The following is a 26,610-nucleotide window of genomic DNA, read 5'->3' as shown; positions in this document are numbered from 1 at the left end:
GCTAAACAACTACAACTCCCATCATGCCCTGCTGCAGCTTTACAGCAATCTCCTAACCAGTCTCTCTCCAGCTGCTAAACAACTACAACTCCCATCATGCACTGCAGCAGCTTTACAGCAGTCTCCTAACCAGTGTCTCTCCAGCTGCTAAGAACTATAAAGAATACTAGAACCAGCCTCTCCCCGTAATTCTAGAGAACAATAGACTGCAAACACTTTAAGGTCACTGTCCCTTTAAATCTCAGGCCTCCACCAGTCTAAGGATTCCCGCGATAATGATGTCACGTTTAAATGCCCGGGCTCTCGTTCCTATTGGCTGGCGCTGTTGTGTAGTTGGGAGCGGTCTGGGGGCCACAGGGGGCCCCGTCTCCCCGAGGAATGTCAGGCAGTCAGCTGTGAGGGGGCGGGAGTTTCCGGTCTCCGGCCCAGTCCCCGGTGCCGGTTTTCCCACTAGTCCCTGAGGCTACGATCAGCTGTCAGCTTCTAGCCCCGCCCTCTTCTCCCTCAGACAGCCAATCACAGGCGCCGATGCTGGCAGGTGCGGGTGTTATTGTTTTGGGCTAAAGTTAAAGGCCTCAGAGACGGGAGAGAGGATCCCGGGCCTCCCTCCTCCCCCTCCCGGTGACAAGACGCGACACACCCCGGGGAGAGGAACCGCAGCCGTTACCTGACCGCTCCGTCTGTCCGAGCTCCAGGGTCACTGTCACCGCTGCCGGGACAGGCGACTCCCCTTGTCAGCACTCGGCGTATCCAGGACACAAAGGGGCTCAGCACCCCGAGAGCCGCAGCCGCCTCCATGAAGAGAGAGATGAACGGGGTCACCAAGAGCCGGTTTGAGGTGCGGTATTGTGTGTGATGTATGTGGGGGGCTGGGGGGGACTGAGGGGGGCAGAAGGGGGACATCTGACGTCTGGGATATGTAGGGGGCACAGCTGGGGTATAAAGGGGGCAGTGTGGTGATGTCTGGGGTATGTAGGGGGGGGGCAGGGGGACATCTGATGTCTGGGGTATATAGGGGGCAGTAGGGGGATACCTGATGTCTGGGGTATATAGGGGGCAGTGTGGTGATGTCTGGGGTATGTAGGGGGACACCTGATGTCTGGGGTCTGTAGGAGATGGTGGGGGGGGGGGACATCTGGGGTCTGTAGGGGGCGGCAGGGGGGGACATCTGGGGTATGTAGGGGGCGGCGGGGGGGGGGGACATCTGGGGTATGTAGGGGGCGGCAGGGGGACGACATCTGGGGTTTGTAGGGGACGGGACACATCTGGGGTCTATAGGGGGCAGTGAAATCTTTTGATTGCTGTGATTATTGACTTGAAAATGTTGATCATGTAATGGAGTATTGGGTCACCATGGACGGTCTTTGTCCTCCCTAAACAACACTGATCTCTTTGTTGGGATCGGAGGAGCTGGACTTTCCCAGTCTGATCCAGAAGAAGGTTGTCTGGTGTTTGACACACAAAGTGGTATCCCACCTTTATAGAGTAATAATGTGCCATTGTGTTATAACTAATGGGGGGTCTTACCTCAGGGACTGTCACTGATCTCTTATAACAGTGTGTCCCGCTGACTGACTTTACCCTCACAGGGCCTCCCCGGGGCACCAGGCCGTACAAAGAACTGCCACACAGGACAGTTAGAAGGGGACCTGTAGGTTTAAGCCCCCTGCTCATTAATCAGATCAGGAGTGGAGGGCCGTAGTCCATGGTAGCCATCAGGTGACCCAGGCGTCTAGCAAGTTTATATGGTTCTTATGGCAACCTGACTGCCCGGGGGCAATGCGTCTCTCCACACCCGATCTGAAGAATGTCCAGCTTTGCAGTTACCCTTTAAGGGGACCTGACATCTCTCTAAATAATAACTCATACTGGAACTTTCCCCATAAATGCTATATGACTCTTCTCTATAACAGATATGACACTGTTATGAATGTGATAGGTCCCCTTTAAGGATGTACAGATTTTCGGCTTTTGAATGTTCCGATTCACTGACAGCAAGCAGAGATCTTGAAAATTTCATATAGTTAGAGGTTGTAGAACATTTTCCTATACGGATGAGGGTCCGCTCCTATAAGATCTATGATGTCATGTAGCTATGGGCTGCTTCGGGGGTCATGTGTGGATAATTCTGCCTGTGTTGGGAATGTGTCTGTGGGATGTGTGACGTGGTTATTATGGGATGTCACTCCTACAGCAGTATGGGAGAGACTGAGGGGCTTTTCAGGGACAGTAACAATGGTCGCTGTACCTCAAAGAATGAGGAACTTCTCAGATAACACAGTCATGTTACAGCAGGGATGGGGAACCTTCAGCCCTCCAGCTGTTGCTAAACTACAATTCCCATCATGTCTGGACAGCTAAAGCTTTGGCTGTCCAGGCATGATGAGAGTTGGAGTTTTGCAACAGCTGGAGGGTCGCAGGATTCCTTATCCTTATTCTAGGACAACCTGCAGCCGATCAGCTGTGGCAAAACTACAACTCCCATCATGCCCTGACAGCTGAAGAAGATCAGCTGACGGTCACATGGTTACCCATGACCTTATTTCCCCTAAGGATACATTGTGACTGTGCTTGTGCATCAGAATGTCACCATATGGCTCCAGCATCTGTCACTATCCAGGCTGCCACTATATATAGAGGGGCTCTTAGGCTCTGTTCACACATGTAAATACTGCAGCATTATGTGACGAGCCACAGCTGCTTTAAAGGGAAGAGTGGGGGTCCCTCCAGTTCTATGCCCCTAATTGTTTAAACAGGCACGGTGGCTATGTACCAGGGAGACTGGAAAGGAGGGTCCGCTTTCTGTTTTTTGAAGACTTCTTCCTTGTGCTGGATCCCCCCCCCTTCTGACTAAACATGGGTGGTCTACCCTAAAGCTGGCCTTACAGATAAGATAGCTTTCAGCTGAATGTGCATAGTCTGCAGAGCTCGGATGTACTGTCCTAGAGACTGTTCAGAAGTTTTGGTTGGTTAGGGGCTGCTGGGTATTCGGACGCTCAGTAGTTAGTGCTGGGAGAAGCACTCAGGTGAGCGCTTCTCTTCCCAGCTCTCTGCCCTTTCCATCTTACCATCCTGCTTTATTGTAAGTCTATGGATCCCCATCTCCTTCAGTGAGTGAAGCACTCAGCCCAACGCTTCTCCAGGTTTTAACTTTCCCAACTGATGAAAAGTCTTTTTTAAAGTAATGGGATAGGGGGGAATAAACCGCTGCCAGACTCCGAACAAAGGCATGATGAACGCCAACGAGCCAAATTCTCCCCCCAAGCATTATGTACTATTTCCAGCTAACATGACCATTGTTCAGCAGCCTGTACATGTTCAGCTTTGCAGGGGTTGCTGGGTCCTGTAGTGCACACATGGAGGATACAGTGGTTACTCTGGGAGGGTCACTGTTTACGCTGGCTACATCTGAGCTGAATTTCTCTTTATGCCAATGACTCTGCCCACTCACGCATCCGACTGTATATTACATGAAAGCGGCTCCCCTTCCTTTCACTGGCAGCCAGAATGGAGTTTGGGAGGGACTGTACACCAGAGCCGCGTGTCTTGTCTCCGTTCAGTGCAGATAGATAACAAAGGCGGCTACTGGGTATTCTGTGCGGATCAGAGGCCTTCTATACCAGCTGTGCCAGCCCCAGTGCCCTCACATAAGAAGAGCCAGAACCCCTACCTCCTAATACTCCTCAGTACTCAGCTATGGCTGCTAATCCTAAAGGGCAGAATGATAGGACATCAGTCCCAGATGCATGTAAGGATGTGTTCACACATGGCCATTCTGCTCAATAATCCCCAATATGTGCAGATGCCCTCAGTGTATGGTTGGGGGGCAGGGAGTTTTCTGGCCTCCTGCCACTAGTTCTTATGAGCTTCAAACGGCTGCTAACAGAGAACAATGCCCTGTATTCAGCCGCATGGTGAGTGTACGTGAGAGAGACGTTAGCTTAGTCTGATATTTGCATCCAGATAATGCAGGGAGAACAGGTATGCAAAGCCACACACCTGCGAGGTGTCCATTGTATGTATATTATATAGAGAGTAATGGAGCCTGCTCTCATCTTTCTATGTACATTATATAGAGGGTAATGGACTCTAGCGCTCATCACTGTATGTATATTATATAGAGAGTAATGGACTCCACATCATTGTATGTATATTATATAGAGAGTAATGGAGCCTGCTCTCATCATTGTATGTATATTATATAGAGAGTAATGGAGCCTGCTCTCATCATTGTATGTATATTATATAGAGAGTAATGGAGCCTCCTCTCATCATTGTATGTATATTATATAGAGAGTAATGGACGTCTCCTCCTCTCATCATTGTATGTATACTATATAGAGAGTAATGGACGCCTCCTCCTCTCATCATTGTATGTATATTATATAGAGAGTAATGGAGCCTCCTCTCATCATTGTATGTATATTATATAGAGAGTAATGGACGCCTCCTCCTCTCATCATTGTATGTATATTATATAGAGAGTAATGGAGCCTCCTCTCATCATTGTATGTATGTATATTATATAAAGAGTAATGGAGCCTGCTCTCATCATTGTATGTATATTATATAGAGAGTAATGGAGCCTGCTCTCATCATTGTATGTATATTATATAGAGTAATAGAGCCTCCTCTCATCATTGTATGTATATTATATAGAGAGTAATGGAGCCTCCTCTCATTATTGTATGTATATTATATAGAGAGTAATGGACGCCTCCTCCTCTCATCATTGTATGTATATTATATAGAGAGTAATGGAGCCTCCTCTCATCATTGTATGTATATTATATAGAGAGTAATAGAGCCTCCTCTCATCATTGTATGTATATTATATAGAGAGTAATGGAGCCTGCTCTCATCATTGTATGTATATTATATAGAGAGTAATGGACGCCTCCTCCTCTCATCATTGTATGTATATTATATAGAGAGTAATGGACGCCTCCTCCTCTCATCATTGTATGTATATATATAGAGAGTAATGGAGCCTCCTCTCATCATTGTATGTATATTATATAGAGAGTAATGGAGCCTCCTCCTCTCATCATTGTATGTATATTATGTAGAGAGTAATGGACGCCTTCTCCTCTCATCATTGTATGTATATTATATAGAGAGTAATGGAGCCTGCTCTCATCATTGTATGTATATTATATAGAGAGTAATGGAGCCTGCTCTCATCATTGTATGTATATTATATATAGAGTAATGGACGCCTCCTCCTCTCATCATTGTATGTATACTATATAGAGAGTAATGGACGCCTCCTCCTCTCATCATTGTATGTATATTATATAGAGAGTAATGGACGCCTCCTCCTCTCATCATTGTATGTATATTATATAGAGAGTAATGGAGCCTCCTCTCATCATTGTATGTATATTATATAGAGAGTAATGGAGCCTCCTCCTCTCATCATTGTATGTATATTATGTAGAGAGTAATGGACGCCTTCTCCTCTCATCATTGTATGTATATTATATAGAGAGTAATGGAGCCTGCTCTCATCATTGTATGTATATTATATAGAGAGTAATGGAGCCTGCTCTCATCATTGTATGTATATTATATATAGAGTAATGGACGCCTCCTCCTCTCATCATTGTATGTATATTATATAGAGAGTAATGGACGCCTCCTCCTCTCATCATTGTATGTATATTATATAGAGAGTAATGGACGCCTCCTCCTCTCATCATTGTATGTATATTATATAGAGAGTAATGGAGCCTGCTCTCATCATTGTATGTATATTATATAGAGAGTAATGGACGCCTCCTCCTCTCATCATTGTATGTATATTATATAGAGAGTAATGGAGCCTCCTCTCATCATTGTATGTATATTATATAGAGAGTAATGGACGCCTCCTCTCATCATTGTATGTATATTATATAGAGAGTAATGGACGCCTCCTCCTCTCATCATTGTATAATAATAATAATAATTTTTTATTTATATAGCGCCAACAGATTCCGCAGCACTTTACAATTCTGGGGTTACATACATAGACAAAAAATCGACATTACAGAGATACATATAATTATCCATACATGAGGAGTGAGGTCCCTGCTCGCATGCATGAGCTTACATACTATCAGGAGGGGGTGCAAGACAAAATGGCAGAGGGGCAAAGTGCATCGTTGTTCTTATGGTCCAGCCATCTTTATAAATAAGGCAGTGCGGGTAAGGGGGGGTGAACCTGTCACCAGCCAATGCCTGCCTGCACAGGTCTAAGTGCTTAAATGCTTGGTGTGTGTGTGCGCGTGTATGTATGTGTCTGTGTGTGTGTGTGTGCGTAGTGGAGGTGTCTGTGTGTGTGTGTATGTGTGTGTGTGTGTGTGTGTGGAGGGGGGGTTGAGGGTTGAGTCAAAATTAGGGAACCTGGTAAGCCTGATTGAACAGATGTGTTTTGAGGGCACGTTTGAAGCTTTGGGTATTGGTGGTGAGTCTGACAGTCTTGGGTAATGCATTCCATAGAACTGGTGCAGCTCGGGTGAAGTCCTGGAGACGGAAGTGAGAGGTGCGGATCAAGGTGGATGTTAATCGTAAGTTATTAGAGGAGCGTAGGGCACGGGTAGGGCGGTAGACAGAGATGAGGGAGGAGATGTATGGAGGTGCAGCACTGTGGAGAGCCTTGTGGGTGAGCAGGAGGACTTTATATTGTATCCTGTGTTTAACAGGGAGCCAGTGTAGTGACTGGCACAGGGGGGAAGCATCAGTATAACGGCTGGACATGGGGATGAGCCTGGCCGCTGTATTGAGAATGGACTGGAGAGAGGAGAGTTTAGAGGAAGGAAGGCCGATTAGTAAGGAATTGCAGTAGTCAAGACGGGAATGAATCAGAGCGACAATGAGAGTTTTAGCAGATTCGACAGGAAGGAAGGGACGGATTTTAGAGATGTTTTTTAGATGCAGATTACAGGAACGTGAAAGAGATTTAATATGAGGAGTGAAGGAAAGATCTGAGTCAAACATAACCCCAAGGCAGCGGGCTTGTTGTGTAGGGGTTATGGTCGCACCACAGACAGAGATGGAGATGTCAGGTGGAGGGTGTTTAGCAGAGGGAGGGAAGACAAGAAGCTCAGTCTTAGAAAGGTTTAGTTTTAGGAATAGGGAGGACATAGCGTTAGAGACGGCAGACAGACAGTTACTGGTGTTCTGTAGAAGTGCGGGGGTGATATCACGGGAGGAAGTATACAGCTGGGTATCATCAGCATAGAGATGGTACTGAAAACCAAACTTGCTGATTATTTGTCCGATGGGTAAAGTGTAAAGTGAGAATAGGAGAGGGCCCAGGACTGATCCCTGAGGAACCCCAACTGTAAGGGGGAGAGAAGATGACGTGGAGCCAGAAAGTGATACACTAAAGGAGCGGTCGGAGAGATAGGAGGAGAACCAGGAAAGAGCAGAGTCCTTGAGGCCGATAGAGCGGAGCGTGGAGAGGAGGAGCTGGTGGTCTACAGTGTCAAAAGCTGCAGATAGGTCCAGGAGAATAAGAAGTGAATGGTCACCTTTAGATTTGGCGGAGAGGAGATCGTTAGAGACTTTAGTAAGGGCAGTTTCTGTAGAGTGGTGAGGACGGAAACCGGACTGAAGGGGGTCAAGGAGAGAGTTGTCAGAGAGGTAGCGGGTTAGGCGGGAATAGACCAGACGTTCCAACAGTTTGGAGATAAAAGGAAGATTAGAGACAGGTCGATAGTTGGCAGCACAGGAGGGGTCTAGAGAGGGTTTTTTTCAGTAATGGAGTGATAATGGAGTGTTTGAAAGCCGAGGGGAAGATGCCAGAGGAGAGGGAGAGGTTGAAGATTTTAGTAAGGTAAGTAGTGACAACAGGAGAGAGAGACTGGACAAGGTGTGAGGGAATAGGGTCACAAGGGCAGGTGGTGGGGCGAGATGAGGAGAGGAGTCTGGAGACTTCCATGTATATTATGTAGAGAGTAATGGACGCCTCCTCCTCTCATCATTGTATGTATATTATATAGAGAGTAATGGACGCCTCCTCCTCTCATCATTGTATGTATATTATATAGAGAGTAATGGAGCCTGCTCTCATCATTGTATGTATATTATATAGAGAGTAATAAAGCCTCCTCCTCATTTGTATGTATATTATATAGAGAGTAATAAAGCCTCCTCCTCATTTGTATGTATATTATATAGAGAGTAATGGAGCCTCCTCCTCATTTGTATGTATATTATATAGAGAGTAATGGAGCCTCCTCCTCATTTGTATGTATATTATATAGAGAGTAATGGAGCCTGCTCTCATCATTGTATGTATGTATGTATATTATATAGAGAGTAATTGTTTAGCTTAGTTTTGACATGTAATAGAAACATCATAGAGATATGTCAAAATTTTTGATTGGTCCGGAGCTGAGTGTTCAGACCTGTACTGAGACGAGGCGGGAGAAGACCGCGCTGCAGAGGATTATAATGTAAGTCTATGCAGCCTGACCCTTGCACTGCCACACAGCCCTGCGGCAGGGTCCTCTTTCGTTCCCATGATCAGTCAGGGACTGAACACAATCTGTCTCTATGACATGTCAAAAGTAGTCTTTTAAAACCACAGTGACACTTTATAGACAAAGGCAAGATGTGAAGTAAGGTCCGAGAGAGGACTGGTGACCCAGCGATAGGGTCATGGTGCCTGAGGCTCTTAGATGTGCACAGCCTGTCTGGTCTGATTCCACAGAAGAGCTACCATAGCGAGTGCACGTCAGGCCAACATGCATGATGTCTTGGAAACAACAGGGAGCATGGAAAAGTAATACTGACTGATAAACTTCTCAGTGTTCTGTCTGATCCCCAAATCTTCATACATCATTACCACCATAAGGGGGACCCAGTTTCCTATATAGATGTCCCAATGATGGACACTGGTTTATTATACTCATGTGTAAAGGGGGGGAAAAATTGGATTTCAAGTTAAAAAAATGAATAAAAAATGATCACCATCATGAGATACCAGGACAAGGAGTGCTCGAAAAGCGTCCAACCCCTTTGGCACGACTCTGATGTTTCCACCACTGGGCTGCATGCAGTGCTTGTCTTTTGTGAGTTTTCTGTTACGAGGAGGTTGGGTGTGGTACCAAGTGCGGACATGGTGGTCTGTCCTAGTGCTTTCTTCTAACAAGTATTGTGAAGGTACATTGTAGGGAGGAGCCTGGCACTCAGCACAGTGAGTGGATGTACCCAGTCTGCCACCACTAACCCCATCATTATGCCAAGCACTGCTGCCAATCATACTGGCTGGCTATGCCTCCTTCTTGACACATCCAAGGACTATTCCATCCATCAATCTCTTATCGCTTATAATTGTAGCACATGGACAGAATATTGCCATCCTGAATGGTGCACAAGAAATGTCGCTTCCCATCCGTATACACCGGATCAGCAAGGAGGCAGAGTGTAGGTATACAGGAGATGGGCAGTGCCTATGTAATAGCCGCCTCCATCAGTATACGGAAGCTGCTGGATAGAGACACCATTGTAGGGTGAGTAGTGATATCTCTGCCTGCCAGCGTTAGGTGGTCACCACCACCTCTTCTGGGCCAGATAAGACAGTCTGTGACAGCCCTGCGTCGTACTTTGGCACCAGATCCTTCATGGCAGCTCAGAATTTTTATGCTACATCGAGTGTGAATGCGGTTTTGTGTTGCTGAAAGTACAATTCCCAGCATGACCTATTAGATCCATATTAAACCTTAAAAGTCAAAAAGCGGTCATATGCTATAGATCAGTGTCAGCTAGCAGCTGTCCCCCCTGCAGGCTCAGCATGTGTATGGGGGCAGTCAGGAGAACGGGAAAAACGCTGCTACACAATCCTCAGATAGTGGCTGTTGTTGGAAAGTCACGTAACCCTCAAAGATATTAGATGGTTTGTCTGCCCGATATCTCTGACTTATACCAGCGTCCGTCTGACACGTATGGTCTGCTTGGCATGGGGTGAATAAAAGGGTTTGGTTCATGCTTACATCTTGACAACTATGGACCATGTAAGGGTTAGGGTCGTATTACATGGGACAATTATCGTTCGAAAAATCGTTAATCGTTCAGATTTAAACAATTTTTAAATACTTAAAGATTTAAACAATCGTTTCGTGTAATGGCAGGCAACGATTAAATGAGAAATCATTGATCGTTCGATAGGTCCAGATTCTATTTTCATCGTTGATCGTTCACAAATTATTCAAACGCAATCCGGTGTAATAACACGTCGTTTAGTCGTTCCCCGGTCTATCAGCGACCGTAAGTAACGATCATCGTCCTTTGCAATAGGGTGAACGATTAAGGATCGTTTGAGATCATTAATCGCCGAAAAATCGTCCCATGTAATATCACCCTTAGGCAAGCCGATCCTCCTACAGTAAAGCAGCTCCTGCTTTTCAGCAGAACTGTGCTGAGTAGATGAATAGATTCACTAATGTATATCAATAGTGACTTCTTTACTGACACAGTATAAAGAAGCTGGACTATAGGCAGTGAGCGGGTCCTGACTGTTAGGTAAATGTCTGATATCTAATTCTTTTCTGTATTTTTTCTATTTACTCTTTTACTTGTTGTTGTTGTTGTTTTTTTGTTATCATTGTTATTATTAAAATATATATATGATTTATTTTTTTTACCTTTTTTCTTTTCTTGTAGATGTTCTCAAACAACGATGAGGCTCTAATCAATAAGAAGCTTCCAAAGGAGCTTCTGCTCAGGTGAGGCCTTCTCTTGTATGGAAACACGTAGAGGTACAACACTGGAAGCTTGGCTCATTTTTCGGTAAGACTGATGATAACATCACTTCCATTATTTTCTCTATTTGCAGGATCTTCTCCTTCTTAGATGTTGTAACCTTATGTCGATGTGCTCAAGTCTCCAGGGTAAGTGAAGAGCGGTGATGTCACTAGACCCAGACATTGACCATCGCTGCCTCTTGTCATGTTGTCTCAGCTAGATGGATCTACTAATGCCCCCGGTGACCGGGATTACTTGTATATGGATCTGATTGATGTCTCGTTTCATTGATTCCTCTTTCAGGCCTGGAATGTTCTTGCACTGGACGGAAGCAACTGGCAGCGTATTGACTTGTTTGACTTCCAAAGGGACATTGAGGTAATGGCCAAATATTTCTCAGTTTTTTTTTTTTTTTTTTCCTGATCTTTTCCCTCCATTTAGGACATCTGACTTCTGTCTTCTCTTCCAGGGTCGTGTGGTAGAGAATATATCAAAGAGATGTGGAGGCTTCCTCCGCAAGCTCAGTTTACGTGGATGCCTTGGTGTAGGAGATAATGCTCTAAGGTATGTGTGGAGCTAAAGTGTAGAATATACTTAGGTAGTTACGAGTTCCATATTCCATAACTGCAATGTTCCCAGATATTTAGAAGCATTTTTATTTTTTTCAATTTTTCCTTGCAGAACATTTGCCCAGAACTGTAGGAATATTGAGGTTTTAAATCTAAATGGCTGCACCAAAATTACTGACACGTGAGTATCTGTATATCCAGTATATGAGAGATTTATGGAATACTGTGCAGTCCTCTTTGGGTATTTTAAAGGGATTGTCCAGAATTAGAAAATGCTGTGTCTGGTGTTGTAAGTTCCTCTGTAGTACCAGACGGGCCCATAAGTGGCTCTGATTTTCTAAAAAAATTAAAGGTTCGTTTTATTTTTTTTCTTGGATATTTTCTTTGAAGGAGTTGGGCAGCACATGTGGATGTGGAGAGTCCGTTCTGCATGTCCGTCAGGACAGTTACCATGCAGCTAGTGTCATGCACATGCCTGGCAGGCTGCAGCAACTATATCTGTGCAAGACAGGAGCACTACACAACTGCTACTCAGGAATCCCTAGATTTAAAGGGGTTGTCAGGGCAGGGCCATTTTTATATATGCGTCGGGGGGGGGGGGGGTGTCTCAGCATCCCGACACTGCTTCCACTTCTGATCAGCTGTTTAAAGAGGCAAAGCACTGCAGCCTCTTCAACCTCCTCCTTGCACCTGCTGTACTATTAGTAGTTGCTGTGTAAAGGCCCTTTTACACAGACAGATTATCTGACAGATTATCTGCCAAAGATTTGAAGCCAAAGCCAGGACTGGATTTGAAAAGAGGAGAAATCTCAGGCTTTCCTTTATGACCTGGTCTCTGTTTATAGTCTGTTCCTGGTTTTGGCTTCAAATCTTTGGCAGATAATCTATCAGATAATCTTTCTGTGTAAAAGGGCCCTAAGACATTGCAGCATTGTCCTATTCACTTGAGCATTGAAACCACTGAAGAGGCTGCAGCACTTGCTGCAAGGGTCACACAGCCATTAAAACAGCCAGTTGTCGGAGGTGCCAGGACTGGGACACCTGTCAGTCTAGTATTGGTGGCCTACCATCAGTTCAGTAAGACTAGATAACCCTGTTATCTGTGGTGGGTGGCAGAGAAGAGGGGGTGCCAGGAGTCTGTGGAGGGCCCATATTACTGTGAATGTTTTTCCTTACAGAACCTCGTCTAGTCTCAGTAAATTTTGCTGTAAATTGAAACATTTGGACCTGGCTTCCTGCACATCCATTACCAACCTGTCCCTCAAGGCTCTCAGGTGAGGTCCACTGTTCTGGGTAAACAAAGGGACAGTACTTTTATGTAAATGAGAATCTTTTTCTGACCCTTATTTCCTTTTGGGAAGCTGTGAACATCCCCAGTTCTACCTAATAGGTAGATAACCTTTTATGTCAAAGCCTCACCCATTAATAAGCCTTAAAACATGAGTGAGGATGTTAATGAAACCATAGCCCCTGTCTGTAGACAGACGGAGTTCTTGCTCCCTGTCCATATGGAGGAGGGAGTTGGTTATTCTTCTGCCATTACCTAAAACACTTTGTAAAACAGGGATCATGGATTAAGGTATGGCACCACTCCTTGTCATTGGGCTTTGTCTGGTATTGCAGCTCATACTTATTCAAGAGAACAGGGAGTAGTTGCCATACCCAGACACAGTCCATGGACAAGACTGCTGCTTTTCCCTTAAAGCAGTACTCCGGTTTTTGTTTATAAATCAGCTGGTGTTAGAGAAAGTTATGCACATTTGTAAATTAATTTAGTTGGAAAAAAATCTCAAGCCTTCCAGTACTTAACAGCTGCTGTATGTCCTGCAGAAAGTGGTGTATTCTTTCCAGTCTAACACAGTGCTCTCTGCTGCCACCTCTGTCCATGACAACAACTGTCAAGAGAAGCTGCAAATCCCCAACAGAATATCTCTCATGGACAGAGGTGGCAGCACGGTTTCAGGCTGAAAAGAATACTTCACTTCCTGCAGGACATAAAGCAGCTGATAAGTACTGGAAGACTGGCGAGTTTAGTAATTTATAAACCTGTATAACTTTCTGACAAAAGTTGAAAAAAATAAATTCAGGCATTTTCTTTTAAGTGGCCTGATCAGTACTCCTGAGGTCTCCGTTATCTGACCACCCTCAGGTTTCTGCATAGTTAGCAGTGACGTAGAACAGATTGGAAGGTAATAATAGAAAACGGCATAAGATCTTGTAGTTTTGTGTTCTATTTTAACCCTTGTTTTGTACTCTACAGTGAGGGCTGCCCCCTGCTGGAGCAACTGAACATCTCTTGGTGTGATCAGATCAGCAAGGACGGGATCCAAGCTCTGGTAAAGGGATGTGGAGGACTACGGTTTCTGTCCCTCAAGGGTTGCACTCAGGTATATCCATTGTCTTCCTTTCACTTGGTTGTGGGCTTGATCCATCAGCCATGTCTTATAATAGATTGAAAAATGTAAAAATACAAATGATGGAAACGGCACCTAGGCTGTAGAAACTTTGGTATCTTGCTGCCTTAGCTACCAGATGACCCCCACCGTGTCCCCTTAGGGAAGTGTTAAACTTCATACAAAGAGTCATGATCTATCAGCTCCCTAAAAGTGTCCCCAAACATGCCGGCCTATGAACTGCAGTCAGCACCATTCAATTAAAGTGACTTCAAAACTTTTTTGATAATGGTCAGGGTCTGGGGATTTGATACCTAGGCGATTCAGCAAAACTCTTCACTCCCTAGTTCACTGCTTTTACAGTTGTACTGCAGGATACACAGTCTCTCTGGTAAGTTTTTGGGGACTGTCTACTGCAGTGAGATGGCGGCCCTATGTGGTTGAGATTATACCTGCTGATTATATGTTAGATCAGACAGCTAACATCTCGTGTAATAGCGCCAGTGATCAGCCACCGAATAAGCTAACACTCACTCATCGGCTGATCACTCACTTCTGGCCTGTCAAAAAAATCAGCTGTCCGCCACCTATCTCGCTGTATGAGGCTATATTCACACAACGTATGAGACCAGCTGTTCCGTGACCCCGCCAGGTCACGGAACGTTCGGTCTCTGAAAAGATCATCCCAGATGATCTTTGCAGCTGGAGAGTTCTGATGCGGGCAAGAACTCTCCAATGCACACTATGGAGTGTGCGGCCGTAGAAAACTGACATGTCAGTTATTTGCGGCGCGGCTAGGGATCCCGGCTGGAGCGTATACCATGTGTATACGCTCCGGCCGGGATCAGATAGACAGCAAGGTAAGGTATATTTTCATAATAATCATGGCTGTTGTACAACGGCCGTGGTTTTCCGAAAATATGCGTTGTGTGAACATAGCCTAGTAGGAGATTAAAGCAAAGGGCCACACAAACAACATCAAGCTGTGTAATAGGCTCTGTAAGCGAGTGTAGATCTGGAGATCTAATGGAATCCAATCTTGTAACTCTGCTGCCACTACAAAACTGTAACTCCAACTTTATTTTGATGGGAGTTGTAGTTGTGCCACAGGTTGGGGAAACACTGCTATAAGATATTTGTAGATTACATTAACCTCCATCTAGCCCAGTTGGTATATTAGTATTGGCTGTAGTAAGTGATTAGGGGGGGGATGAGCATGAGGGGGGTCTCTTTAACAGTCCTCTATATAGACATTAACTCTACATCTCTCTGTCTCCTGTATAGCTGGAAGATGAAGCTCTTAAGTACATTGGATCACACTGTCCCGAGCTTGTCACATTAAATCTACAGGCGTGTTCAGTAAGTGGACTTGAGAGTAAGACTGTGTGTGTGCCCGTGTCTCTGTCTGCCAGCTGCTTCCTGAGGAATCCTTCGCTCTATCTCTGTTAGGGAAGCATCTAGCTCTTATGGGTGTGGATAGGTAAGTCTGGGCCTGTGCAGCAACTACAAGCTCCCGTATCTGCAGTAGTAGCCGTCTTTCCATCTGGGTCTAAGGTAGGACTCTTACCTCAGCACCCACTATAGTTACACCCCTGGTCTGAGCCACACTGTACACAATTATTTCCGTCTCCATCTAGACAGTAGAAGAAATATCCATGCTTAAATTCCTAATAATGAATTGTGTATGTGCGTGAATGGATTGGCCACTTTTTTACAGGACTGACTATTTTGAGAATTAAGGTGGCCATATACCTTCAATAACTGACGGCTGAACCATCATCTGGCCATTCATTATTTCTCCCGTCCCCTCCATACACATGAACGTTAGGCATGGCTGAGCGTTCCTGTGTTCTCTATGGGGAGGGGTAGGCCGCAGCGAGACTTCTTTGGCTGCTGTTTCTCTCTCTCTCAGAACAAAAGGGTCAGGAGGTTATTTTCTATCACGCCTGACCCCATGTCCACTGACATAATCTGTCAGTGGACGGTTGGGGAAGCCCCATTCATATAATGTAAAGTGTATGGGGAACTTAAAGGGGTTGTCCAGCGAAAATCCTTTTTCTTTCAAATTAACTGGTACCAGGAAGTTATATAGATTTGTAATTTACTTCTATAAAAAAATCTCAAGTCTTCCCACACTTATCAGCTGCTGTATGTCATACAGGAAATGTTTTATTTTCAGTCTGACACAGTGCTCTCTGCTGACATCTCTGGCCGAGACAGGAACTGTCCAGAGCAGGAGAGGCTTTCTATGGGGATACATAGAAAAACGAGACAGAGTTCCTGTCTCGGCCAGAGATGTTAGCAGAGAGCACTGTGTCAGACTGAAAATAAAACATTTCCTGCATGACATACAGCAGCTAATAAATATGGGAAGACTTGAGATTTTTAAATAGAAGTAAATTACAAATCTATATAACTTTCTGCCTTGAGACTCCAGCACTGGACAGTACTGTGTACTTTATTATTATTATTATTATTATTATTATTATTATTATTATTATTATTATTATTATTATTATTATTATTATTATTATTATTATTATTATTATTATTATTATTATTATTATTATTATTATTATTATTATTATTATTATTATTATTATTATTATTATTATTATTATTATTATTATATATTTTTACTTTGTTTCCTGTGACAGATCCGACCCCTGTATAGTGCTTATACTGGCATAAGGAATAGACCCCCACAATAAATCACAATACTATATATTGTTTGTATGTATTTGGTCTAGCAGGTTTGAGGGTCCTTTCTACTATCTCTCCTGCCTCCACCTCCCTATCTATTATCTGTTTCTTATAACTTCTACCCACTGTCTAACTCATGTGACGCCTGCTTCTGACATCCCTGCCCACTCGCCTGGGCCCAAACCATGGCAGCCTTGCACTTAGCTCATGTCCCAGCTCTCACTGCCTCTGTCCCAGCAGCAGATAACGGATGACGGTCTCATCACGATTTGCCGTGGATGCCACAAGCTGCAATCCCTCTGCGCCTCCGGCTGCTCCAACATCACAGACTCCATTCTTAATGCACTGGGACAGAACTGCCCCCGGCTCAGGTAACGGGCAGGGTTGCATTTTACTATACAAAGTCACTGAGGCAGAAATGTATAGAACCCCCCCCCCCCCCCCATAGTCCCACTTATATGCAGTATTACCTATTCCAGACAGGGGTATGTGTATTTATTTGATTAAACGGATTTCTCACTAAAGACTCATTTGATTGGGTTGTTGGTTGGGCAAGCGTGCGCCTGCTGCTTTGTATAGGCAGCGACTGACCACCACTACATCCAGCTCATCCAGGACACATGACCTTGTTCTTGTGATCGATCGGGGTTGCAGTTAGGGTCAGCAGTTGCACCCACACCAATCAGGTATATGTAGCTCATGAAAAAAATCCCTTTAACGTACCGGAAATAGCCATTCATCATATTGACCACAGGTCTGGACTCTTGATTGCATCACGGAGATACATGACGATGCTTTCACTTTGGATTATTAGACCCGTGGCTAGTCCAGTATGTGTCTACGTATTATGCCTGCTCATATTAAAGAGGAACTTCTGTCAAATCAACTGGTTTAAGAACATTTATATAGATTTGTAGTTTACTTCTATTAAAAAATCTCAAATCTCGCTGTACTTATCAGCTGCCGTATGTCCGGCAGAAAGTGGTTTATTTTTTTTCCAAGTCTGATACAGTGCTCTCTGCTGCCACCTCTGTCCATGTCAGGAACTGTCCAGAGCAGGAGACGTTTTCTATGGGGATTTGCTGCTGCTCTGAACAGTTCCTTACATGGACAGAGGTGGCAGCAGAGAGCACTGTGTCAGACTGGAAAGAATACACCACCTCCTGCAGGACATACAGCAGCTGATAAGTACTGGAAGACTTGTGATTTTTAAATAGAAGTAAATTACAAACCTATGTAACTTTCTGAAACCAGTTGATTACCCCTTTAATTTAGAGCGATGTCTCAGGAAATTGTAAGTCTATGCCCTTCTAGTATTAGCAGGTGTCAGGTTTTAAAGGGGGCACTCTGAGGATCTTTATATATGATTCAGATAAGGGTGAGGAGGAATGATCTTGAACACCTAAAATAAGGTGTATGTATAAGAAGACAGTGAGAGATCTTATATGTAGATGACTTCTTCCTGGGCTCCTGTATAGAAGATACCTTAGCAGGCACATCACTATTATTTCAGGAGTTCTTATAACGTATTGCATTTGTTTCTTGCAGAATACTTGAAGTAGCTCGATGTTCACAGCTGACAGATCTTGGGTTCACCACTCTTGCTAAGGTAAGGCCGGTTTGATTTTTTACCACATGCCTACTTAGTGTCTGTGTCCTTATATCAACCAGGGTGGAGGATAAGGTGCTGCTGTTGTGTATTTGTCAAAATGTTATTCATTGGAGGTACTTGTGACAGGCCATGTGATGGGAAAACAGCAAAGATCCCCATGGGATTGGCACACCAAGGGGTTAAGAAGCATTAGCCTGTGGCATCCGGTAAGTATTATTGGGTATGGATGACCTCGGATGCCTTCTACTAATTGATGTTGCCTATGCTGTAGCAACATGGGATGATGCAGTGTGAAAAACTAATGGATAAGATAGTGTTCCTCCTCTGTTGCTGGTTGTTTTACACTGTTAACACATTTGCTTAGGGTTGTCAGCAGTCTGACCGCCCAAAGTCAAATTGGAATTAAGCTCAAAAGTGTTAAGTAGTTTGGCGGCATTTAGTCCTCACTTCTTCTTTCATTCCCTAGAACTGCCATGAGTTGGAGAAAATGGATCTTGAGGAGTGTGTACAGGTAAGCCGCCACTTTAATGAAACGTAGGAGATTGTGTGATTATGGGCTCATTACACGGAGCAATAATCTGCCAAATCAGGCCACTTTGGCAGATTATTGCTTCGGGTAATAAAGACAACAATCAGCTGATGAAATGATCATCGGCTGATCGTTGTTTATTCCAGCCTAAAAATTATCAGCCACTGGGCGTGCCTCACTACGTGTGATAGGAATGTACGGCTGATGACTGTGTAGAGTAATTAATAAATCTTATGCTGCGTTTACATGGAATGATTATCGTGCGAATTCGCACGATAACGATCGAATTCGAACGATAATCGTACGTGTAAACGCAGTGAACGATCAAACGAGCGAGAAATCGTTCATTTAGATCTTTCAACAACTTCTCAAATCGTCGTTGGATCGTTCGCAAAAAATTCGCTGACCGTTCCGTGTGAGCAGTCGTTCGTCGATTTAACCAATGTGTGAGATAGGCTTAAGCGATCGCAAAACGAATTTTCCGTACGATATAGCGTACCGTCTAAATGCTGGCTGATATGAAAAAAAAAATCGTTACTTCGACATCGTTAATCGAACGATCGGGCGAATTATCGTTTCGTGTAAACGTAGCATTAGACATACCCAACCACACTCCCAGTGTCCTCCTTGCTTCTGCCCGGGCTCTCTGCAGCCACCGTGGAACTTCAAAGCCGGTCTCTGAAGTGAAAAGCTGCTAAACCAATCACTGGCCGAAACGGGCCAAACATTGGCTGCGGGAAGAAGCGTGAAGAACACTGTGGTGTGGACAGGAAGCATAACTTTTATTATTTTACACTTTTAAAGAAAGGACTGCATGGACATCCCTAACATATTATACACACATACACACAAACACACACACCCCTTGGTGCACTATTATCGAGCCGTGTAATAGACTCAGTAAGCGAGCACTGATCTGGCATATTAGCGTTGGCTTACATTAGGCATCAGGATGTTTAGTATGGTCCCTAGTGTCCGTGCAATATTGTACCAATACTTACATCCTTCCTCTTCTACCGCAGATCACAGACAGCACTCTCATCCAGCTCTCCATACACTGTCCACGGCTGCAGGTGTTGGTGAGTATCACAGTCTGTAGTTGCTAAACTCAGAAGCAGACCCTTCCAGCTATGTGCTTTCTTCGCTAAAGATTAAATATCAAATCACACAGGTAAATAATATGTAGTGTTTTTGTTATATAGTCTCTACTGATCCCTTATGCCCTTACCCTAGCCATATACTGCAGAGATATCTATAAGAATGAAGTTATAATATTTGTGCAACAAGTTCCCCCTATGTGATAATCATAATGATCTATATGATAACCATTGTAAGTCATTCCAGATTTGTAAGTCACTTAATTTACCAAAATGACTCCTTGCCCCAGAAAAGCAGCACTAAAGTCTTGGCCAGTATTTGGCTCACTTCTCTGTGATCTGATGTCCACCGCCTGTTGTCAGGAAAATCTGTCTCTAGTAACAGACAGATCAGGACAAATTATAGGAAGCAGGGGCTATGTGTAGGGGAGAAAAAGAGCTGAGCCTGTCTGCCTGCTGAAGATGATCCACACTGTTTCTAAAAGCTAAATCAAGACTTTTTTCTATCTTGGAACACCCATAAAGCTCTGAGCGCATGTCCATTGTATCCACTGCTGCATGTCCACTGTGCTGCAGTATAATCTTCTCTCTTTAGTGTCTCCGCAGCAGTTGCAGTTTTGTACTTTGTGTTACTCTTTTCATGCTGCTTCTTTCATTTTTGCTCAAATTGTGCATCAGTAACCCCTTCTCCCCCACATGGATCATCATGTACCGTGTAAATCATCCCCCAGCCCAGTGCAGTCTATTCAGTCCAGTGCATTTTCCCCCAGTATATATACTGTACAGTATAGCATAGCAGAGAGCAGTATTTGCTTTGATTGGTCAGAGATGGTAAGGGAATGAAGTCAATGTATATGTTCTGCTGGCAAACAGCTCATCCCTGGTCCCACGCTCTGAAAAGGACAAAATGAGGAAAAATTGTGCACCATAGAGGGGTCTCTCTAGGAGCTCAATAATAGTTACTGGGTTAATATTTTCAAAAGTCCGGTAAATGTTAATTCTTCTACAATAGGGAGGTGCATGATTGCTGCTCTGAAGCAACTTCCTTATTACATATTTATAATATACCGTATTTTTCGCTGTATAGGACGCGCCTTTTGATAAGACGCACCCCTGATTTTAGGGAGGAAAAATAGAAAAAAAAATATTTTGCTCATTGTCACAGTTTGGAGATAGCAGCAGTGTGATTGGTGCCAATCCCCCCATATAGTGCCCCACATAGTAGCCAATGCCCCCATATAGTGCCCACATAGTAGCCAATGCCCCCATATAGTGCCCCCCATAGTAGCCAATGCCCTCATATAGTAGCCAATGCCCCTATATAGTAGCCAATGCCCCACATAGTAGCCAATGCCCCCATACAGTGCCCCCATTGTAGCCAGTGCCCCCCATAGTAGCCAATGCCCCCATACAGTAGCCAATGCCCCCATACAGTAGCCAATGCCCCCATACAGTAGCCAATGCCCCCATACAGTAGCCAATGCCCCCATACAGTGCCCCCATAATAGCCAATGCCCCCATACAGTGCCCCCATTGTAGCCAGTGCCCCCCATAGTAGCAAATGCCCCCATACAGTAGCCAATGTCCCCATACAGTGCCCCCATAGTAGCCAATGCCCCCATAGTAGCCAATGCCGCCATACAGTAGCCAATGCCCCCTGCGACCAGAAAAACAACAAACAGGTTACTCACCTGTCCGCCGACACCAGCAGCTCCTCTCCCGACACTCGGGTCTCCCATCATCCTCCGGCACAGGCAGTGGGGTACAGAGAGACTGCCTGTGCCAGAAGTGTCCTGCAGCCGCTGCAGAACACTTCCGGGACACAGGCAGCGTCTCTGTACCCCGCTGCCTGTGCCGGAGGATGACGGGAGACCCGAGTGTCGGGAGAGGAGCTGCTGGTGCTGGCGGACAGGTGAGTAGGACAGCGATCCCCTCCGCCCGCCCCCTCCATCGCCGCTTAGCCGATCAGGAGCCCAGGAAAGTGCTGCTCATTGCACTTTCCCGGGCTTCTGATCGGCTCAGCTGAGCGGCGATAGAAGGGGCGGGCTGGGCGGGCGGAGAGGATCACTCAGGGCCGCTCACTATGCATATGCATAGTGAGCGGCAATACAGGGGGCGGGCGGGACGGCTTCCTTGCGGTGCTCAGCACTGCTTGGGAGCCGTCTTCGCTTTATAGGACGCACTTGGTTTTTCCTCCCACTTTGGGAGGAAAAAAAGTGCGTCTTATAAAGCGAAAAATACGGTACATAAGTTCCTTTTCAGGGGCCACCTTCTAAACTGTCAGACATGGGCCTAATCTCCAACCCTTATCTTTCCTTGCCTGAAAAAAATTCGGGGCTGATTAGATCAAAGGTCAGCTGTGTTTTTTGTAGTAGCTGTGCCTGGTACATTGTGTAACCTGGTCACATTCACTAGAATTAACCTGAGCTGCAGTAAGCTGTAGTACTAGGCACAGCTGCTACAAAATATATGGCACTGGGGCGGACACAGACTGCAGAGGGCCCCTATGCAAAAAAAAAAAATGTTTGGGCCCCCATAACCTATTAGTTTCTCCACCTTTTGTCTTAAAGACTCACACATATGTACGTTCGGGTGTTCGGTACATGTCCTGGTTTTTCGGGAGGGCCCTAAAGCACAGCACAGTTGACAGGGCCCACTAAAGGACTGTACTGTAGTCTGTGCAGGTCCCAGTGTGGGACTGGGGTACCTGTGGCCCACCAATAGAACTGATCATGGGGGGCAACCAAATAAAGAACCCATCAGAAGCAACATGCGGACAGTGTCCCATCCTGTACTGATGTATCTGTGACCACAGCTGCCTGAATAACCATAACTACAACTCTCAGAATGGCTTGCCCTTATGAATCTTTTAGAGAATGCTGGGAGTTGTAGTTTCCGAGAGGTCAACCCCTTGAGTTGTCTGCTCATTTGTACTTCAAATCCCAGCATACCCTGAGGGCTGCAGTAAATGCTGGGAGTTGTAGTGTTTGTAGCTGTTGTACTTGGAGGCTCCTGGATGCATTGTACACTGGATGCTTTGCGGGAGATTAGAATATATAGCTTAGAGTGTGGAAGTGACCCCAGAACAGCACTAATAAGGGCTAAAACACAGGACCTCACTCACTGCTGGGGCACAGGTGAGATACATGTACTGTATGTGGCTGAAGGAGAGGTGGAGAGAGGAGAACCAGCCCCGGCCGGTACGGCATCCAGTGACTAAGTGGGCCCAACAGAAGCAGGGTGCCTGCACTTTCCGGGTGCTGATACCGCCTGGGGGGCCCACTACAGCCATGTGCCATGCTGAGCTGACACTTTAGAGTCTGAGCCTGGTGGGCCCCTCTATTGGCCTGGGCCCCTGTGCAGCTGAATAGGCTGCACAAGTGATATGTCCACCTCTGGCACTGCGTCAGGTAAGGGTGGTAACACGGGCATACACACCATAGGAGCAGACCATGTGGCTGCATTAGATGCTTCAATGTAAGGAAACTGTGTAGGTCTCTTCTTCCAAAAGTACTGCATTGTCAGCAAATCATGTATTTTGTCAGGACTTATGGTGCAGCTTTTATGTGAATGTTTTATTTAAAAGTGAAACCTTTGTTTTTATCTTGTAAGCCACCAAGTGGCCCAAAAACTGCTGTTAAGATAAGTATGGTTTTGCCAGACAGTACTACTATCCCTAAAGAGCTTTGCAACTGTGTAAGCTGTGCTGTTCTTGTCTCAGGTCGAGTGTGGGCTTTGCAACTCAGTTCCATTAAAGTGAATAATACCGCACACAACCTGACAACAGGGATGGCACAGTTTTTGCAAGAAAGTAGCTGTGTTTTTTTGTTTTGTTTTTTCTAATCCCGGATAACCCCTTTAAGTGGAGAGTTGATGTGTTATATAGCTTTATGGTATAGTGACTGGACTCTGTTTTCTGCCCACAGAGCTTATCCCACTGTGAATTAATAACAGACGATGGGATCCGTCACCTGGGCAATGGCGCCTGTGCCCATGACCGACTGGAGGTCATCGAGTTAGACAATTGTCCTCTTATTACCGATGCATCCCTGGAGCACCTCAAAAGCTGCCAGAGCCTGGAACGTATTGAGTTGTACGACTGCCAACAAATCACAAGGGCTGGCATCAAGAGGCTGCGGGTAAGTGGAAACGCCATTTGTAAAAACATAGATTTCTATACATTATCTCTTCTGCTAATGTCATATTTGTACCCCACCTCCTTCCTTTTCCAGACACATCTCCCCAACATCAAAGTCCACGCCTACTTTGCTCCAGTCACACCCCCTCCGTCAGTAGGGGGCAGCAGGCAACGGTTCTGCAGATGCTGTGCCATCCTATGAGAAGAGACACACTTTGGGCCTCCCCACCACCACATCTGTGTGGGTATAGAGGTGGACTCATTCACAAGACAATGCGCCAGCTTACTGAGATGATGGTGGGGGGAGGTGAGACTTCCCTCCCTTATGTAAGAACGCACATGCCCACTACAGACAAGGCGGAGTACTGCAACCCACACAAGTTCGTTTTTTTTTTTTTTTTTTTTCTTTTCTTGTTACGTTATCCAGACGGAAAATTGGTGGAAAATTGAAGAGCGAAAGGTAACACTCCAGAATATTATCCCGCACCATGGGAATGGGAGGAAATTCACGATACTGTGGTTTGGACCTATGTCCCTTAGGCCCTGTCCACCTATTCCTTTCCTGTGGTTAAAGGGCAACCCTATAAGAAAGGGGGAGGGGGCATCTGTAGCTCTGATGGGAGAGGGTATCGTCCTTTCCCTCTGATTCGGGTTGGGACACGGTTACCCCCTTGCTGTGGTTCCAGAGGAGAAAACATGGACTCGGGAGCAATGATTAATGTACAAGGACCTACAAACAAATCAGACCGCTCCACCTCTGACTTCATTGCCTATTCCTGGCACCGTAACAGGGAAGCAGCACCCTCCATGGACCCTTCTTGCCCCCCTTCCCAGGTTGCACATCTTGGACTCTCTCAATTACAATGCATTCCCCAACAAATGAAATGGAAATAAAAAAAAATTACAAGAAATGAGTTATATATTATATAAATATATATATATATAGACTTTGTACAATATAATTTTAATGATATGACTGGGTGCTCCCTCCTCACGCTCACGTGGATGTGATAATGATGCCAATTACAGAAGTAAAAATGGAGAGAAAAAAAGGAACCACATGACCATGTCCGCTTACTAAGTGTCTTCTCGCCTGTGTATGTGTGCGACATTGTGTACCAAATCGCTGTCATATTGTTTGTTTACCTGTGTGTGGATGTGGCCTGCAGGATAGGGGTTTGTTCACCCTGTGCGTCTTGGCTGCTGCAGCAAATTTTGTTTCACTGTGGTGAAGAGAAGTGGCCAAACATCCATTGCTTCTTATGTTTAGTTTGTGTATGTATTTAAAATATATCTAAAAAAGTTTTGGCTAGACACAGAAGTGCCAGGAGCGCAGATTGGGATGGAAGATGTGCACATGATCACTGAGCTCAGTGATTGGTTTTACAAGTGACCAGAGTATGGGTGTTTTTGTCTGTGCCCCCCCCTTCTATTCTCCATTCCGATCCCTGTGCCATTTGTGCCAAGCATGGAAAATACCTTTTATACTGTCACAACTTTTTTGTATGATGACTTTTCTTCACAGCTGTAAAGCCTAAATTCAGCAGTTTTCATACCTTACTTTTTATTAGAGATTTCTTGGTGCTTGGTCCAGTAAAAAAATGCTTTTTTATCCTTGGTGGATTGTGCCACCTCGCAGGGCTTTACGACCTCTGTGCCACTTCTCCCCGCCCACATTGGCGCCGATGTCCCGCCTTTCCACAACCTCCTCTCATCTAGACCCGCCCCCTCAGTGGCCACTGGAATGGGATGACCTAGAGGGGGTGGGCCCCAGACCTCTAGGCCGGCTTATTGTCTCCAATGTTTGCTGAGGGGGCTGGGGCCTAGACGTTGATGACTTCATGGAGGGGCGGGCCCTAAAGAGCTCGTGGGTGGGGACAAGTGGAACAGCGGCCGTGAATCTCCGCCCACGATAAATGGCATTTTTTTTTCAGTGGACCAAGCGCCTAAAAATCTATTATAAAGTAAAGTATGGAACCTGCAGAATTTAGGCTTGACAGCTGTGTAGAGTGGTCCTCATCCAGAAAGGGGGTGACAGGATCAGTTTAATGTATCCCAGAGGGGTTGTACTAGTTGAGTAGTATGTGACCTTTTGTATAATTTGCTATAATTTTCTGTATTTAATAGTAAGCCTGTATGCATCTGTATAAGGGTGCCTTTACGCAGAGATTTAGCTAACAGATTTTTGAAGCCAAAGCCAGAAATGGATTTTCAAAGAGGAGAAGTCTCAGGCTTTCCTAAATGACCTGTTCTGTGTTTAAAGTCTGTTGGCTTCACAAATTTGTCAGGTAAATCTCTGTGTGTATCTCACTTAGGCACCAAGTGATTTATCAGCACAGTTTGCAGACACCATGATGGTCTCAAAAAATTACTTGGTAACTCTACAGTATGTGAATGTAAACCTGCCTGGTATAAACATATCTACTATACATCTATACTGAAAGGGCAGACTAGATGAGAGTGGTCTTTCTGTCAACAATCCTTGATGTTTCATACAGATGTATACTGCCCGTCATGCTGTCTGTACTCCACTTTACAAGGGGGCATGTGGATGTAGTCATAGCTGCATATGGTAACCACAGTGTGGGAACGCAGCCTTACCATTTTTGTTTTTTTTAAGTCAGGGGTAGAGAACCTTGGCTCTCCAGCTGTGGCAAAACTACAACTCCCATCATGCCTGGACAGTTAAACCTAAAGCTTTGGCTTTCCCGGCATAATAGGAGTTGTAGTTTTGCTACAGTTTGAGAGCCAAGGTTCCCTTCCACTGTTTTAAGTGAATCATTGTCCTCACAACTTTATTAATTTTGGGTTTTTTTTTGAGCAAATCGAAGAGAC

General features: G+C 45.1%; 1 protein-coding gene across 2 annotated transcripts; it reads left to right on the top strand.

Annotated features, from left to right (window-relative positions):
- The first annotated feature begins 636 nt into the window (after positions 1-636).
- FBXL20 (F-box and leucine rich repeat protein 20) lies at positions 637-24,829 on the top strand. 2 transcript variants are annotated; one of them, XM_069952548.1, is made up of 15 exons: positions 637-838; positions 10,654-10,715; positions 10,826-10,880; positions 11,038-11,112; positions 11,204-11,298; positions 11,416-11,484; positions 12,482-12,577; positions 13,564-13,690; positions 14,981-15,055; positions 16,637-16,770; positions 17,948-18,008; positions 18,478-18,522; positions 19,563-19,619; positions 23,564-23,776; positions 23,870-24,829. In XM_069952548.1, the coding sequence occupies exons 1-15, from the start codon at positions 797-799 to the stop codon at positions 23,975-23,977; spliced, it is 1,314 nt and encodes a 437-aa protein (XP_069808649.1). In that variant the 5' UTR covers positions 637-796; the 3' UTR covers positions 23,978-24,829. The 2 variants fall into 2 exon arrangements, with proteins under 2 accessions (XP_069808649.1, XP_069808648.1); XM_069952547.1 differs by having other exon boundaries at positions 710-838; positions 16,640-16,770.
- The last annotated feature ends 1,781 nt before the right edge of the window (positions 24,830-26,610 follow it).

The sequence above is a fragment of the Dendropsophus ebraccatus genome, chromosome 14 (assembly GCF_027789765.1).
Source record: "Dendropsophus ebraccatus isolate aDenEbr1 chromosome 14, aDenEbr1.pat, whole genome shotgun sequence".
NCBI lineage: Eukaryota > Metazoa > Chordata > Amphibia > Anura > Hylidae > Dendropsophus > Dendropsophus ebraccatus.
This window is presented reverse-complemented; position numbering and strand designations above follow the sequence as displayed.

Excerpts from the sequence above, each read along its gene's own strand:
- FBXL20 (XM_069952548.1), top strand. The coding sequence starts at position 797 with ATGAAGAGAGAGATGAACGGGGTCACCAAGAGCCGGTTTGAG. Across the intron at positions 13,691-14,980 it reads CCCTCAAGGGTTGCACTCAG|CTGGAAGATGAAGCTCTTAA; the intron begins GTATATCCATTG and ends TCTCCTGTATAG. Across the intron at positions 18,009-18,477 it reads GGTTCACCACTCTTGCTAAG|AACTGCCATGAGTTGGAGAA; the intron begins GTAAGGCCGGTT and ends TTCATTCCCTAG.